Source organism: Etheostoma cragini, chromosome 3 (assembly GCF_013103735.1).
Source record: "Etheostoma cragini isolate CJK2018 chromosome 3, CSU_Ecrag_1.0, whole genome shotgun sequence".
NCBI lineage: Eukaryota > Metazoa > Chordata > Actinopteri > Perciformes > Percidae > Etheostoma > Etheostoma cragini.
This window is the reverse complement of record NC_048409.1, coordinates 28,109,097-28,125,085: the sequence shown is the minus strand read 5'-3', so window position 1 is coordinate 28,125,085 and position 15,989 is coordinate 28,109,097. Positions and strand designations below refer to the sequence as shown.

At 34.0% G+C, this 15,989-nt stretch overlaps 2 protein-coding genes across 2 annotated transcripts in view; both read right to left on the bottom strand.

Moving 5' to 3' along the window:
- Positions 1-637, bottom strand: LOC117942371 (ribosyldihydronicotinamide dehydrogenase [quinone]-like; the record flags this gene model as incomplete). The annotated part of the gene is made up of 4 exons (XM_034867800.1): positions 619-637; positions 336-503; positions 129-259; positions 1-51 (listed from the first exon to the last, which is right to left on the bottom strand). Coding segments are annotated over exons 1-4 (354 nt in total), but the record flags the coding sequence as incomplete, so codon positions are not given.
- Positions 638-11,321: 10,684 nt separating this feature from the next.
- The window catches only part of LOC117942007 (heterogeneous nuclear ribonucleoprotein L-like), a 13,287-nt gene continuing 8,619 nt past the window's right edge, over positions 11,322-15,989 (bottom strand). The window contains exons 9-14 of the mRNA XM_034867285.1: positions 15,388-15,649; positions 14,140-14,261; positions 13,503-13,704; positions 12,760-12,817; positions 12,460-12,570; positions 11,322-11,912 (exon numbers count right to left, since the gene is read on the bottom strand). Of these exons, the coding sequence (XP_034723176.1) occupies positions 11,854-11,912; positions 12,460-12,570; positions 12,760-12,817; positions 13,503-13,704; positions 14,140-14,261; positions 15,388-15,649 (814 nt within the window). The 3' untranslated portion in view covers positions 11,322-11,853. The remainder of the gene's footprint in view (positions 11,913-12,459; positions 12,571-12,759; positions 12,818-13,502; positions 13,705-14,139; positions 14,262-15,387; positions 15,650-15,989) is intronic.

Here is a 15,989-nt window from a genome sequence, read left to right as displayed (position 1 = left end):
GTCGATCCAGCCCTTCATGATTGCAGGAACAGTGAACCAGTACATGGGGAACTGAGAAGTAGGGCTTACAGTTAAATTCATTTAACATAAGGTTGAACCAAACATTACTATCACTAACCAACCGATACCTGAAAGATGATGAGGTCAGCCTGAGTGAGTTTACGTTGTTCCTCAGTGATGTCAGCACACAGTTTTCCTTCCTCCCATGCAAGTTTAGTCTCCTCCGCATAGCAGAAGTGTTCACCATTCTTAACGTCTCCTACAGAGATAATATACTTCAATTCTGAAGAACACAATCAAGCAGGATTTTAAGTTCAAGTGAGAGGTTTGTGTACCAGTGATGTCCTCAGCAGTAGCAGGTGCTTTAAACTTCATGGCATACAGGTCTGATACTTCTACTGTGCAGCCATGAGCAGCTAAAACTTCTACTGCGGCATCTTTGGCTGCAGCGTTGAACGAGGCAGAGCTCTGGTGGGCATACACGATCAACACTTTTGTTGCAGCTAAGCCAAAGATAAGAATGAGAGCACATCAGATTAGCTCAGCAAGTGAAACACTACCACAGTATGCTAAACCTTAAATCAGAATAATATACAAAAACACAGCTTAAAAACTCACCCATTCTAAAGCAGGAGGTCAACTGGATATGAGAAGCTTTAAAATTAGCTGGTATGTTGATGGAAAGAGCCGCTCATTCTGGAGTAATGCTCAAGGTTCCTGTTTTATACTCCACACTCAACACACAGTTTCTGGCTCATTTGCACTTTCACAGATGCTGTCAATCCGCAATCATGGTCATCAATCAATCCGCTAGTGCGACTGCACTGTGACATAGCTACATACCTCTTACTGAACGTGGACTACATTCTCAAATGAGGAGTGAAAAACTGAAGACAGAGCTGGGGTTAGAAGTGTTTTTTAATATATATATATTTATATATACATATACTATCAGTGTTTAAATATGATGGGTGTGACTCTTTTACGAATTAAGATACCATGACTTTTTTGACATACCCTATCCATACTTTTGAGATTTATATTAATGATTGTTTCAACATACTATAACATGACTTTGTATATAGATACTGTTTATATTTTTTACTTCATCCTTTCATCCTTAAATCTTCAAAGAGAGCACCAGGCATTTATTACACTGGGCTACTGTATATGTGAAGCTTGAAATCAATTGATTTGATGTTATATTTATTGATCAACATAAACTAAGAACAGAAAATGGAAAACTCTGGAGACAAAGCACGGGATTGATCACTAAAAAGTCAAAGTATAGTATATCCAAAAGAAGTCATAGTATAATATGTCAAAAAAAGTTTTGAAAAAATAGTCATAGTATAGTATGTCGAAAAAAGTAAAAAAGTCATAGTATAGTATGTTAAAAAAGTTTTAAAAAAAGTCATAGTATAGTATGTCGAAAAAAGTAAAAAAGTCATAGTATAGTATGTCGAAAAAAGTAAAAAAGTCATAGTATAGTATGTTAAAAAAGTTTTAAAAAAGTCATAGTATAGTATGTCGAAAAAAGTAAAAAAGTCATAGTATAGTATGTCAAAAAGTAAAAATGTCTTTGTATAGTATGTCAAAAAAGTCATACTATAGTATGTCGAAAAAAGTAAAAAAAAAATTGTATAGTATGTCGAAAAAGTAAAAAAGTCATAGTATAGTATGTCAGAAAAAGTTTTTAAATAAAATCATAGTATAGTATGTTGAAAAAGTAAAAAAAAGTCACAGTATAGTGTGTCAAAAAAAAGTTAAAAAGTCATTTTATAGTATGTTGAAAAAGTAAAACATTCGTAGTATATTATGTCAGAAAAAGTATTTAAAAAAAGTCATAGAATAGTATGTCAAAAAAAGTTTAAAAGAAGTCATAGCATAGTATGTCGAAAAAAGTAAAAAAGTCATAGTATAGTATGTTGAAAAAGTTAAAAAAAAGTCATAGTATAGTATGTCAAAAAAGTTAAAAAAAAGTCATAGTATGGTATGTTGAAAAAGTAAAAAAGTCATAGTATAGTATGTTGAAAAAGTAAAAAAGTCATAGTATAATATGTTGAAAAAGTAAAAAAAACGTCATAGTATAGTATGTCGAAAAAAATAAAAAAGTCATAGTATAGTATGTCAAAAAAAGTAAAAAAAGTCATAGTATAGTATGTTGAAAAAGTTTTTAAAAAGTCATAGTATAGTATGTCGAAAAAAATAAAAAAGTCAAAGTATAGTATGTCAAAAAAAGTCATAGTATAGTATGTTGAAAAAGTTTTAAAAAAGTCATAGTATAGTATGTCGTAAATGGTAAAAAAGTCATAGTATAGTATGTTGAAAAAGTAAAAAAAAGTCATAGTATAGTATGTCGTAAATAGTAAAAAAGTCATAGTATAGTATGTTGAAAAAAGTAAAAAAAGTCATAGTATAGTATCTTGAAAAAGTTTAAAAAAAGTCATAGTATAGTATGTCGTAAATGGTAAAAAAGTCATAGTATAGTATGTCGTAAATAGTAAAAAAGTCATAGTATAGTATGTCAAAAAAAGTAAAAAAAGTCATAGTATAGTATGTTGAAAAAGTTTTAAAAAAGTCATAGTATAGTATGTCGTAAATGGTAAAAAAGTCATAGTATAGTATGTTGAAAAAGTAAAAAAAAGTCATAGTATAGTATGTCAAAAAAGTAAAAAATTCATAGTATAGTATGTCAAAAAAAGTAAAAGAGTCATAGTATAGTATGTCGAAAAAAGTAAAAAAGTCATAGTATAGTATGTTGAAAAAGTAAAAACAAGTCATAGCATAGTATGTCAAAAAAAGTAAAAAAGTCATAGAATAGTATGTCGAAAAAAGTAAAAAAGTCATAAAATAGTATGTTGAAAAAAGTAAAAAAGTCAAAGTATAGTATATCGAAAAAGGTAAAAAAGTAATAGTATAGTATGTCGAAAAAAGTCATAGTATAGTATTTCAAACAAAAGTACAAAAGTCATTGTATAGCATGTGAAAAAGTAAAAAAAGTCATAGTATGTCAAAAAAAGTATTTAAATAAAGTCATAGAATATTATTTCAAAAAAGTTTTAAAAAAAGTCATAGTATAGTATGTCAAAAAAAGTAAAAAAGTCATTGAATAGTATGTCGAAAAAAGTAAAAAAGTCATAGAATAGTATGTTGAAAAAGTTAAAAAAAAGTCATAGTATAGTATGTCAAAAAAAGTTAAAAAGTCATTGAATAGTATGTCGAAAAAAGTAAAAAAGTCATAGTATAGTATGTAGAAAAAGTAAAAAAGTCATAGTTTAGTATGTCGAAAAAAGTAAAAAAGTCATAGTATAGTATGTCCGAAAAAGTATCTAAATAAAATCATAGTATAGTATGTTGATAAAGTAAAAAAAAGTCATAGTATAGTATGTTGAAAAAGGTAAAAAAGTAATAGTATAGTATTTCAAAAAAAAGTACAAAAGTCATTGTATAGCATGTGAAAAAGTAAAAAAAGTCATAGTATAGTATGTCGAAAAAAGTAAAAAAAAGTCATAGTATAGTATGTCGAAAAAGTAAAAAAAGTCATTATATGGTATGTCTAAATAAGTTTTTAAGAAGTCATAGTATAGTATGTCGAAAAAAGTCAAAAAGTCATAGTATAGTATGTTGAAAAAGTAAAAAAGACATAGTATAGTATGTGGAAAAAAGTCAAAAAGTCATAGTATAGCATGTCTAAAAAAAGTCATTATATGGTATGTCAAAATAAGTGGGGAGGAGGCCTCGGGGAAGACCCAGGACTAGGTGGAGAGATTATATCACCAACCTGGCCTGGGAACGCCTCGGGACCCCCCAGTCGGAGCTGGTTGATGTGGCTCTGGAAAGGGAAGTTTGGGGTCCCCTACTGGAGCTGCTGCACCCACGACCCGATACCGGATAAGCGGATGAAGATGGATGGATGGATGGAAAATAAGTTTTTAAAAAGTCATAGTATAGTATGTCGAATTCAGTAAAAAAGTAATTGTATAGTATGTTGAAAAAGTATTTAAATAAAATCATAGTATAGTATGTCAGAAAACGTATTTAAATAAAGTCATAGTATAGTATGTCAAAAAAGTAATAAAGTCATAGTATTGTATTTCGAAAGAAAGTTTTAAAAAGTCATAGTGTTATATATCATTTTCAGAAGTTTTCTGATGACTCTGCAGTTGTTGGGTGTATAAGGGACGGACAGGAGTACCGAGCGCTGGCGGATGACTTTATGGAGTGGTCTGGTAAGAACCGCCTTAAAAAAGTCATGGTATAGTATGTCAAAAAAAGTTTAAAAGAAGTCATAATATAGTATGTCGAAAAAAGTCATAGTATAGTATGTCGGAAAAAGTTTAAAAACGTTGTAGTATAGTATGTCAGAAAACGTATTTTAAAAAAGTCATGGTATAGTATGTAAAAAAAAAAAGTTTAAAAGAAGTCATAGTGTAGTATGTCAAAAAAAGTAATAGTGTAGTATGTCGAAAAAAGTATTTAAATAAAGTCATCGTATAGTATGTAAAAAAAAGTCATAGTATAGTATGTCAAAAAAAGTAATAGTATAGTATGTTGAAAAAAGTAAAAAAGTCATAGTATAGTATGTAAAAAAAAGTTGAAAAGAAGTCATAGTATAGTATGTCAAAAAAAGTAATAGTATAGTATGTCAAAAAAAGTTACAAAGTAATAGTATAGTATGTCAAAAAAAGTTACAAAGTCATAGTATAGTATGTCGAAAAAAGTACAAAAGTTATAGTATAGTATGTCAAAAGAAAGTTAGAAAGTCATTGTATAGTATGTCGAAAAAGTAAAAAAGGCATAGTATAGTATGTAAGAAAAAGTATTTAAAAAAAGTCATAGTATAGTATGTAAAAAAAAGTACAAAAAAGTCATAGTATAGTATGTCGAAAAAAGTAAAAAAAAGTCATAGTATAGTATGTCGAAAAAAGTAAAAAAAAGTCATAGTATAGTATGTCGAAAATAGTAAAAAAGTCATAGTATAGTATGTCAAAAAAGTAAACAAAGGTTATAGTATAGTATGTTGAAAAAGTAAAAAAGTCACAGTATAGTATGTCGAAAAAAGTCATAGTATGTTGAAAAAAGTAAAAGAAAGGTCATGGTATAGTATGTCAAAAAAGTTAAAAAAGTCATAGTATAGTATGTTGATAAGTAAAATAGTCATAGTATAGTATGTCAGAAAAGTAAAAAAAGTCATAGTATAGTATGTAAGAAAAGTTAAAAAAGTCATAGTATAGTATGTCAAAAATGTTAAATAGTCATAGTATAGTATGTTGAAAAAAGTAAAAAAAGGTCATGGTATAGTATGTCAGATAAAGTATTTAAATAAAGTAATCTTACAGTATGTTGAAAAAGTAAAAGAGTCATAGTATAGTATGTCAAAAAAGTCATAGTATAGTATGTCGAAAAAAAGTGCAAAAGTCATAGTATAGTATGTCGAAAAAGTAAAAAAAAGTCATAGTATAGTATGTCTAAAAAAGTCATTGTGTAGTATGTCAAAATATGTTTTAAAAAAGTCATAGTATAGAATGTCGAAAAAGTACAAAAGTCATAGTATAGTATGTCAGAAAAGTAAAAGCAGTCATAGTATAGTATGTCGAAAAAGTAAAAAAGTCATAGTATAGTATGTCGAAAAAAGTAAAAAAGTCATTGTGTAGTATGTAAAAATATGTTTTTAAAAAGTCATAGTATAGAATGTCGAAAAAGTAAAAAAGTCATAGTATAGTATGTCAAAAAAGTAAAAAAGTCATAGTATAGCATGTCGAAAAAAGTTTAAAAACGTTGTAGTATAGTATGTCAGAAAACGTATTTTAAAAAAACCATGGTATAGTATGTAAAAAAAAAAGTTTAAAAGAAGTCATAGTGTAGTATGTCAAAAAAAGTAATAGTGTAGTATGTCGAAAAAAGTCATAGTATAGTATGTCAAAAAAAGTATTTAAATAAAGTCATTGTATAGTATGTAAAAAAAAGTCATAGTATAGTATGTCAAAAAAAGTAATAGTATAGTATGTCAAAAAAAGTAATAGTATAGTATGTCAAAAAAAGTTACAAAGTCATAGTATAGTATGTCGAAAAAAGTACAAAAGTTATAGTATAGTATGTCAAAAGAAAGTTAGAAAGTCATTGTATAGTATGTCGAAAAAGTAAAAAAAGGCATAGTATAGTATGTAAGAAAAAGTATTTAAAAAAAGTCATAGTATAGTATGTAAAAAAAAGTAAAAAAAGTCATAGTATAGTATGTCGAAAAAAGTAAAAAAAAGTCATAGTATAGTATGTTGAAAAAAGTAAAAAAAAGTCATAGTATAGTATGTCGAAAAAAGTTAAAAAAAAAAGTCATAGTAAGGTATGTCAGAAAAGTTAAAAAAGTCATAGTATAGTATGTCAGAAAAGTAAAAAAAGTCATAGTATAGTATGTAAGAAAAGTTAAAAAAGTCATAGTATAGTATGTCAAAAATGTTAAATAGTCATAGTATAGTATGTTGAAAAAAGTAAAAAAAAGGTCATGGTATAGTATGTCAGATAAAGTATTTAAATAAAGTAATCTTACAGTATGTTGAAAAAGTAAAAGAGTCATAGTATAGTATGTCAAAAAAGTCATAGTATAGTATGTCGAAAAAAGTGCAAAAGTCATAGTATAGTATGTCGAAAAAGTAAAAAAAAGTCATAGTATAGTATGTCTAAAAAAGTCATTGTGTAGTATGTCAAAATATGTTTTAAAAAAGTCATAGTATAGAATGTCGAAAAAGTACAAAAGTCATAGTATAGTATGTCAGAAAAGTAAAAGCAGTCATAGTATAGTATGTCGAAAAAGTAAAAAAGTCATAGTATAGTATGTCGAAAAAAGTAAAAAAGTCATTGTGTAGTATGTCAAAATATGTTTTTAAAAAGTCATAGTATAGAATGTCGAAAAAGTAAAAAAGTCATAGTATAGCATGTCGAAAAAAGTTTAAAAACGTTGCAGTATAGTATGTCAGAAAACGTATTTTAAAAAAGTCATGGTATAGTATGTAAAAAAAAAAAGTTTAAAAGAAGTCATAGTGTAGTATGTCAAAAAAAGTAATTGTGTAGTATGTCGAAAAAAGTCATAGTATAGTATGTCAAAAAAAGTATTTAAATAAAGTCATCATATAGTATGTAAAAAAAAGTCATAGTATAGTATGTCAAAAAAAGTAATAGTATAGTATGTCAAAAAAAGTTACTAAGTCATAGTATAGTATGTCGAAAAAAGTACAAAAGTTATAGTATAGTATGTCAAAAGAAAGTTAGAAAGTCATTGTATAGTATGTCGAAAAAGTAAAAAAAGGCATAGTATAGTATGTAAGAAAAAGTATTTAAAAAAAGTCATAGTATAGTATGTAAAAAAAAGTAAAAAAAAGTCATAGTATAGTATGTCGAAAAAAGTAAAAAAAAGTCATAGTATAGTATGTCGAAAAAATTAAAAAAAAGTCATAGTATAGTATGTCGAAAATAGTAAAAAAGTCATAGTATAGTATGTCAAAAAAGTAAAAAAAGGTTATAGTATAGTATGTTGAAAAAGTAAAAAAGTCACAGTATAGTATGTCGAAAAAAGTCATAGTATGTTGAAAAAAGTAAAAGAAAGGTCATGGTATAGTATGTCAAAAAAGTTTAAAAAAAAGTCATAGTAAGGTATGTCAGAAAAGTTAAAAAAGTCATAGTATAGTATGTTGAAAAAGTAAAATAGTCATAGTATAGTATGTCAGAAAAGTAAAAAAGTCATAGTATAGTATGTAAGAAAAGTTAAAAAAGTCATAGTATAGTATGTCAAAAATGTAAAATAGTCATAGTATAGTATGTTGAAAAAAGTAAAAAAAAGGTCATAGTATAGTATGTCAGATAAAGTATTTAAATAAAGTAATCTTACAGTATGTTGAAAAAGTAAAAGAGTCATAGTATAGTATGTCAAAAAAGTCATAGTATAGTATGTCGAAAAAAAGTGCAAAAGTCATAGTATAGTATGTCGAAAAAGTAAAAAAAAGTCATAGTATAGTATGTCGAAAAAAGGAAAAAAGTCACTGTGTAGTATGTCAAAATATGTTTTTAAAAAGTCATAGTATAGAATGTCGAAAAAGTACAAAAGTCATAGTATAGTATGTCAAAAAAGTAAAAAAGTCATTGTGTAGTATGTCAAAATAAGTTTTTAAAAAGTCATAGTGTTATATATCATTTTCAGAAGTTTTCTGATGACTCTGCAGTTGTTGGGTGTATAAGGGACGGACAGGAGGGAGAGTACCGAGCGCTGGCGGATGACTTTGTGGAGTGGTCTGGTAAGAACCGCCTTAAAAAAGTCATGGTATAGTAAGTAAAAAAAGACACAGTATGACATAGCATTTGAAAAGTTATTTAAAAAAAAGACAACAATATGTTATGTCAAAAAATGTCATGGTATAATATGTTGAAAAAAAGACTAAGTAAAAAAACAAAAGATGGAAGAACATGCAAATTCCAAACAAAATGGCACGGCCCGGACTGTGGGTCGTACCAAGAGTAAAAGTCTGCATTGTCTACTCATAGCTGCCATTTGTAGCTGTGCTACCAAAATAGTCTTAAATAACAGTCATAGCATTATGTCAAGAGCTGAACATTTCGATATTTGAATTATTTGTGTAGCTGAAGCGGGCGGCGTTGGTGCCCAGCCATGTTCAGATCCCTCCAGATGTTCAATGGGTTCAAGTCTCGCCCACTCCTTTGATATCTCGGCTCCAGATCCCTCCAGATGTTCAATGGGTTTGAGTCTCGGCCACTCCTTTAACATCTCGGCTCCAGATCCCTCCAGATGTTCAATGGGTTCAAGTCTCGCCCACTCCTTTAACATCTCGGCTCCAGATCCCTCCAGATGTTCAACGGGTTCAAGTCTCGGCCACTCCTTTAACATCTCGGCTCCAGATCCCTCCAGATGTTCAACGGGTTCAAGTCTCGGCCACTCCTTTGACAACTCGGCTCCAGATCCCTCCAGATGTTCAACGGGTTCAAGTCTCGCCCACTCCTTTAACAACTCGGCTCCAGATCCCTCCAGATGTTCAACGGGTTCAAGTCTCGGCCACTCATTTGACATCTCGGCTCCAGAGCGCTCCAGAGCCGGTTTTCTTCCAGGGTGTCTCTTTACAGTTCTGCATTCATCTTTCCCTCGATCCTGACTAGTCTCCCAGTTCCTGCTGATGACAAACACCCCCACAGCATGCTGCTGCCGCCACCATGCTGCACTGTAGGGATGGTGCTGGCCCGGTGAGGAGCGGCGCCTAGTAGACTCCAAACAGAATCAGAACCAGAAATACTTTATTGATCTCCGAAGGGAAACTCTGTGTTGCAGTTGCACAAATAATATAAATATCAGAGTAGAAATATGAGTGTGGATATGTACATGTAAATGTTATTTACAGGTGAAACTCAAAAAATTAGCATATGGTGCAAAAGTTCCATTCGTTTCAGTAATTCAAATTAAAAGGGGAAAATAATATATTATATAGACTCATTACATGCAAAGTGAGATACTTCAAGCCTTTAATTGATATCATGTTCATGATTATGGCGTACTGCTTATGAAAACCCCAAATTCAAAATCTCAGAAAATTAGCATATGGTGCAGAAGTTCAGCATTGTAGGCTCAAAGTATCACACGCTAATCAGCTAATTAATCCCAAACACCTGCAAAGGGTTCCTGAGCCTTTAAGTGGTCTCTCAGTCTGGTTCAGTGGAATTCAAAATCATGGGAAGACTGCTGACCTGACAGTTGTGCAGAAAACCACCATGGACGCCCTCCGCAAGGAGGGCAAGCCTCAAAAGGTACTTGAAAAGGAAGTTGGATGTTCTCAAAGTACCGTATCAAGGCTCATTAATAGAACGTCAAATGGAAGGGAAAAGTGTGGAAGAGAAAGGTGCACAAGCAGCAGGATGACCGTAGCCTGGAGAGGACTGGCAGGAAAAGGATGTTCAAATGTGTGGGGGAGCTTTACAAGGAGTGGACTGAGGCTGGACTTACTGCATCAAGACCCACCCCCCACAGACGGGTCCTGGACATGGGCTTCAAATGTCGTGTTCCTCTTGTCAAGCCGCTCCTGAACAACAAACGTCAGAAGCGTCTTACCTGGGCTAAAGGAAAAGAAGAACTGGTCTGGTTCTCAGTGGTCCCAAAGTCCTCTTTTCTGATGCGAGCAAATGTTGCATCTCATTTGGAAACCAAGGTCCCGGAGTCTGGAGGAAGCATGGAGAGGCACACAATCCAAGATGCTTCAAGTCCAGTGTGAAGTTTCCTTATAATATATTAATTTCAACTTTTAAGTTTAATTACGGAAACGAATGAACTTTTGCACCGTATGCAAATTTTTTGAGTTTCCCCTGTATGTAGTTGAAGGAATATTATGATACGGTATTGACCTAATTAACATAATTAAGGAGTCGCAATGGTTTAAAGTAATAACAGTAGCAGTTGAGTATTGCACACATTTCAGGCTAGTGTTATTGCACCAAACAGATGTGTGTCAGACTTAGAGGGAGGAGGTATAAAGACTGATGGCCACAGGCGGGAATGACTTCCTGTGGTGCATTCTGGGAGAATGAGTCAGCATTCACTCCAAAGAGTTCAATCGTTGTCTCATCAGTACAGGGGACCCCTTGGTTATTGGACACCTCTCTACTAAAGGCCTTCTCCCCCGATCACTCCAACACTTTATTCATCCCGAATGAAACTCAGGCATCCAGTAGCCAGACAACCATAACACAGCAAACATACGTAATAAAAACTAAAGTTCAGAGGGGACGGCCGGATTTAGATCCAGTCCTGGTTGTTCCAATCTTCTTCCATTTACGGATGATCGGGCCACTTTGCTCATTGGGACGTAGTTCTGTACCCTTCCCCAGATTTGTGCCGTGAGACAATCCTGTCTTGGAGGTCTACAGACAATTCCTACGTACTCGTTTTGTGGTCTGACGTGGACTGTGGGACCTTATGTACCGCCAGGTGTGCCTTTCCAAAACCACGTCCAACAAACTGAATTCACCACAGCTGGAATCAATTAAGGTGTAGGAACATCAAGGATGATCAGTGGAAACAAAACGCACCTGGGCTACATTTGGAGTTTAATTGTAAAGGCCATAACTACTTATGTTCAAGTGAGTTTTTATGTTTTTAATTAATTAGCAAAAATCTCTAAACCTTTAAGTTGTCATGTGTGCAGAATTGAGAACATTTTTTGGAATAAGGCTGTAACATTGTGAAGTGCTGTGAATGCTTTCCATGTTCACTGTACTTAAAACCTTCGACAGAACAGACAGGAAACACTTCAAAGGGATGGCAGAAGAAACTCAAACCTTTAAATTTTATTTCTTACAACAAAAACAATTCTCCATCTGCATAATCGGACACGGAGACACAGAACTGAATAGGTAGCAATTAAAACAAAAACAAAGTGTGAGCTCTAATAAAAAGTTTCAAAAGCGACTTTTACAAAACCATGTTGTCCGCTGCCACTCAACCACGGGATTAGCATAAAACCAATTCTTCCAAAATACGCTTTCTCACTTTTCAGATCACTGTCTTTAAGCATAATACAAAAAGTAAAAAGGACAACTTAATTGTGAAGACAAACAAGTACTGATACTCTATAAACCACATCTGGGGCATAAATATCCAAACTTTTAAATGCCTTTGAGCATCTGTCAGATCTGCTTAATATATATTTCAAATAGGAGGAGTTTGCACTTTAGGGATCAAATGCATCGTGAAAATGGATCATTTCACAGTATTTTAGGCATTTTTTTGAAAAATCTCTCCAGGCGCGTTGCAAGCAGTCATGGTCTAAATACACGGGAATGGTGGACCGGCTACAAGGGGAATGCTCAGTTGGCATGCTGAACGGTGGAGAAGCACAGTTTGAGGGTGTAGGGGTACGGACCAGCTGTAAAGAAAGAGAAGAGAACAATTAGACAAGAAACATGAGCCATGAGATGAAGCTATTTTCCTCTTGGACACTTCACCATTAAATCGTGTTTACATCTCTGTATAAATGTGCTCTTGTCAAAGTTATTCCAGTAACTGGTTTTGGGGTTTGTGCCATAACGATGCGAGTAAACAAGCTTTATCCAGGATAGGAAACTAACCAACAATGTCAAGATCAACAAGCCACTGACAGACATGTTTACATTGATTCATGCAATACATTATTTTTGTATTAAATCCACTAGCCATGATCACATTATACCAACATCTGCTGCATCCTCAGCCTTTTTTGCTAAAGTTACTAGAAAAACTCAGCCTAGGAGTAGTTTATTCTCCTCAAAACAAGTGGTTTAAATTTTTAGGAACTATAAAAAAATAAAACATTGCAATTTGTATCTTAATTTTTTACAAAAGCAACTAAAAAAAAAAAGTCCCAAATCCTGGAGTGATTGAAATATGGAGCTGTTTAGTTAAAAAGGGAAACAAGTTCAGTGTCTTACCCATACCTGCATTTTTCATCTGGTAGTGGTTCATCATGGACAGAGCCTCCATGGCGTCATTGATGGACTCCCACTCCAGGAGACCCGAGGCGCTGCGGTCGCTGGGAGCTGCTCCGCCTGGAGGTCACAAGGGTCAGCGTTACACACCACACAATCCAGATAGAGGAACACCTCTACATGCAGTCTAAAGTGTACCTCAAGATCCATGTATGTGAGGTTTGTCTACGATGAGCTTGGATTCTAATTTTAACTGCAGCCAGATTTGAAGCTAATGTTTCTACGGATGTTTGAATCAAAGCAGCTTACTCTTTCCTGTGAACATCTTGACGTTGACGGGGCTCTTGACGCCGATCTCCTCACAAATCTGTAAAGAGAACAGCATTTATCATCATTTATTTTGGAGTTCATGCACAACACTTCATTGGATTTCAATCTCACAGCCATGGCTTGTATGGTAGACAACACATAGTAAGGCCTTTGGTTTGATATGAAAGCTCTCTATAGACTCAGACTTCTCTTTATTAATCCTTTTGGGATGATTCCCGCGAGGAAAATGAAAATGTCAGCAGCAGTTTGACAAATGTTATTACTGTTTTGTTTTTTATGGTATTTTTTTTGCTCAAAGACAAAAAAAAGACCATAAATTAATAAAGTGTCAGTGTCCAGTGTTAAAGTGACCAGGTATTAATGTATGTCCAGGTGTGTGTGTGTGTTGTCCTCTCTGCCCTATTTCCTCATCCCCCAGAGTGAGTTGTAGAGTCAAAGGAGGGACAAAGGAGTCCTTAAGTCTGTTGGTCCGACACTAATTTACTAACTTTACTAATAATCCTTTGTGTTAACCTGTATAAGTCTCAAAGTATTTTCCAGATTCGTCACATCAAAGAAAAATGCAGCAGATTGTCAAAGTGACCCGAACAGCTAAAATAATAAAATGTTCCATGAAATAGAGATCTCTATAAATAACACCACCGCCTCCTGATGAACACAGTGATCAACATTTGGTTATTTTTTAGTACATGTTGTGTCTTCATGATTACTCTCCCACCGACCTGATTGAATATCTCTGGCGTGACGTCCGGCTGGGCGTTGAAGAAGTGCAACACGTTGCTCGGGTGCTGGATGCGGTTTTTGGCGGCCTGTTCTGGCGAAGTGAACCGGTTGTTCCTGGAGCCGTGGAAGTCTTTGAAGCTGCTCGAGCCGTCCTCCAGATCGTAGCACTGGCCCGGTACGATGGCCTGCTGCTTGGAAACGCTGCATGCGTAGAGTTGGTTGTTAGTTGTGCAGTTGATGGCAGACATGTGAGTCTGTGCACTCAATAAAACTTTGAACTGAATAAACGTCGTGTTTATTAGAAGTAACAATTATAACTTATAGCAGAAAACTGCATACTCACTTACAAGTTAGGAGAGACACCAAGAAAAGGCTGGACCTTTGACTTATGGGTCGTTTAATATTAAAGATTTGAGATTAACATTAGAGGTTTTTAGAGAGTTTTTACCCTCTATTTTTTAAAGAATTGCCAGCACACCAATTATTTCTTACTTATTTGGTTGTTTGAACAGACACCAACAATGTGTCCATTTAAACAAGGTTTCAGTAGTTTTAACAACCTCCATGCGTCGTAGCTTAGCATTAAACTTATCTGGACAGGAGAAGTGTTTTGGGAAGTGGACGAGAGGAACTCACCACACGTTCAGTCTCTGTCCAAAGAGGAAGTTGTTGTTGAGGTGAGTGATGGCGCGATCCACGGCGTAGCAGTCTCCCATTTCCACCATGGCGGCCCCGGGCTTACTCTTCATGAACTTCACCTGTGGAACAGGACAGGAAAATAAATAAAAAGGATCGACGTGTGCCCTTAAGAGTCTTAAAAAGACTTGTTTGGAGACAAACTGCTGGTTTTTAGGTGACGGCTTGGTGCAAGCTTGTGTGGTGATGGATGGATGGTTACTCGAAGTAAAATGTCCCAGTTACACAACAAAGCTCTGCCCATGTTCCACTAACAAAATGATTCACCTACAGTTTTCAGTGGACTTCCCTTGTTTGGGTCTAAATGTTGAATTATTAACAATCCTTGGCCGGCTGCTAACCTCAGTCTGTTATTTAAACTAAGAGTTGGGGATAGAGCCCGACCCATATTAGGCATTTCCCCATCTATCCTATCTGTATTTATAATGTCCGATTCAAATGTAAAAAAAATATTGTTTATAAATATTCAATACGAATTATTTAGAATAACAAATTCTGATAAATGAATATTTAAATAAAAACAGACTGTCAACCATGTTATGAGTGTAGACGTTGCAGTCTGTCCACCAGAGGGCGCTCTACAGCGTCCCTGTTGGCATTACTGATTGTTTTGTTAATGTGTTCAAAAGGACTTCAAGTTTCAAATCTTAAGTTTTTATACATTTTATTTATCAGAACTTTAATCTATTTTTATGTTCCTCTGTTCTGTTGTGAGAGTTAAACAAATTATGTATTTTAGTGGGGACTCATCACTATTGTTAGAGAAATCTGTTTAACGTGTTTCTGTATTTAAAAATATACAGTGGTCGATATATCGGCATACAGGATTTTGGTACCAGCCTAAAAAAAATCCTTTATCAGTCGGGCTCTATTTGGTGATAAACTAACACATTATTTTAAGAGCAGTTATTCATAAAAGCACAACTGCTGCACAAAGCACTATAAATTATTAAATGAGGGATTTGACACAAAAGCCTTTAACTATTAAGGAATTTCAGGTACCAAGACGTAACAAAAACTAAAAACTGATTTATTTCTTCTGCATAACAAACACATTTTATCTCGGTTGTTATTTTAGAACGCCCCTTTTTCCTGTGGATTTCCCAAAATGTTACACCAAGAAAAACCTGGGTGCGGATCTTCTTCCCCATCCCCTTCACAGCACAAACACATCCGTCAGGTACTGACCCGCTCCACGTTGCCATAGAGACAGAAGATATTGAAGACCCGGTCGGCGTTCATCTTGACGGGCTCCAAGCCGTACAACATGACAACCGGCGACTCGGCGTGGCCGCCGTACTCGCCAGGAGGAGGGGGGGGAGGCCCATAGCTCGGCCCGTAGCTCCTCCCTCCGCGCCCTCTCATTGGTGGACCCATGCGGCGACCCTCATAGGGCGGGGAGCCGTAGCTCTCGTCGTAGCCGTGGTAACCACCTCCTGGAGAACGAAGCAAGTGAGATAACAGAAAATAAAAATACTAAATCAAGCAAAGTGAGATTAACTCAAGGAAGAACTATTTTTCTAGAAATAGTAAAAAAAAAAAAAAAAAAAAGAAAAAAAAAATTAAGTCACATTATCACAAATGTTTATAAAACAAAAAAAACAGCCTCACCTGGTTTAGTGTGTGTGTTTATAAACTCAGATTGACTAAATTAAATCAACTTCAGTATTTCCAGCTGGTCTACACAGAAAGTATTTTCAGGTAAAAATATTTCAGAGTACAGAAGAGAAAACCAGTATTCTGTATACTGGTTTTGTTCCTTCGGGGGGGCGGGGGGGGGGGGGGGGGGG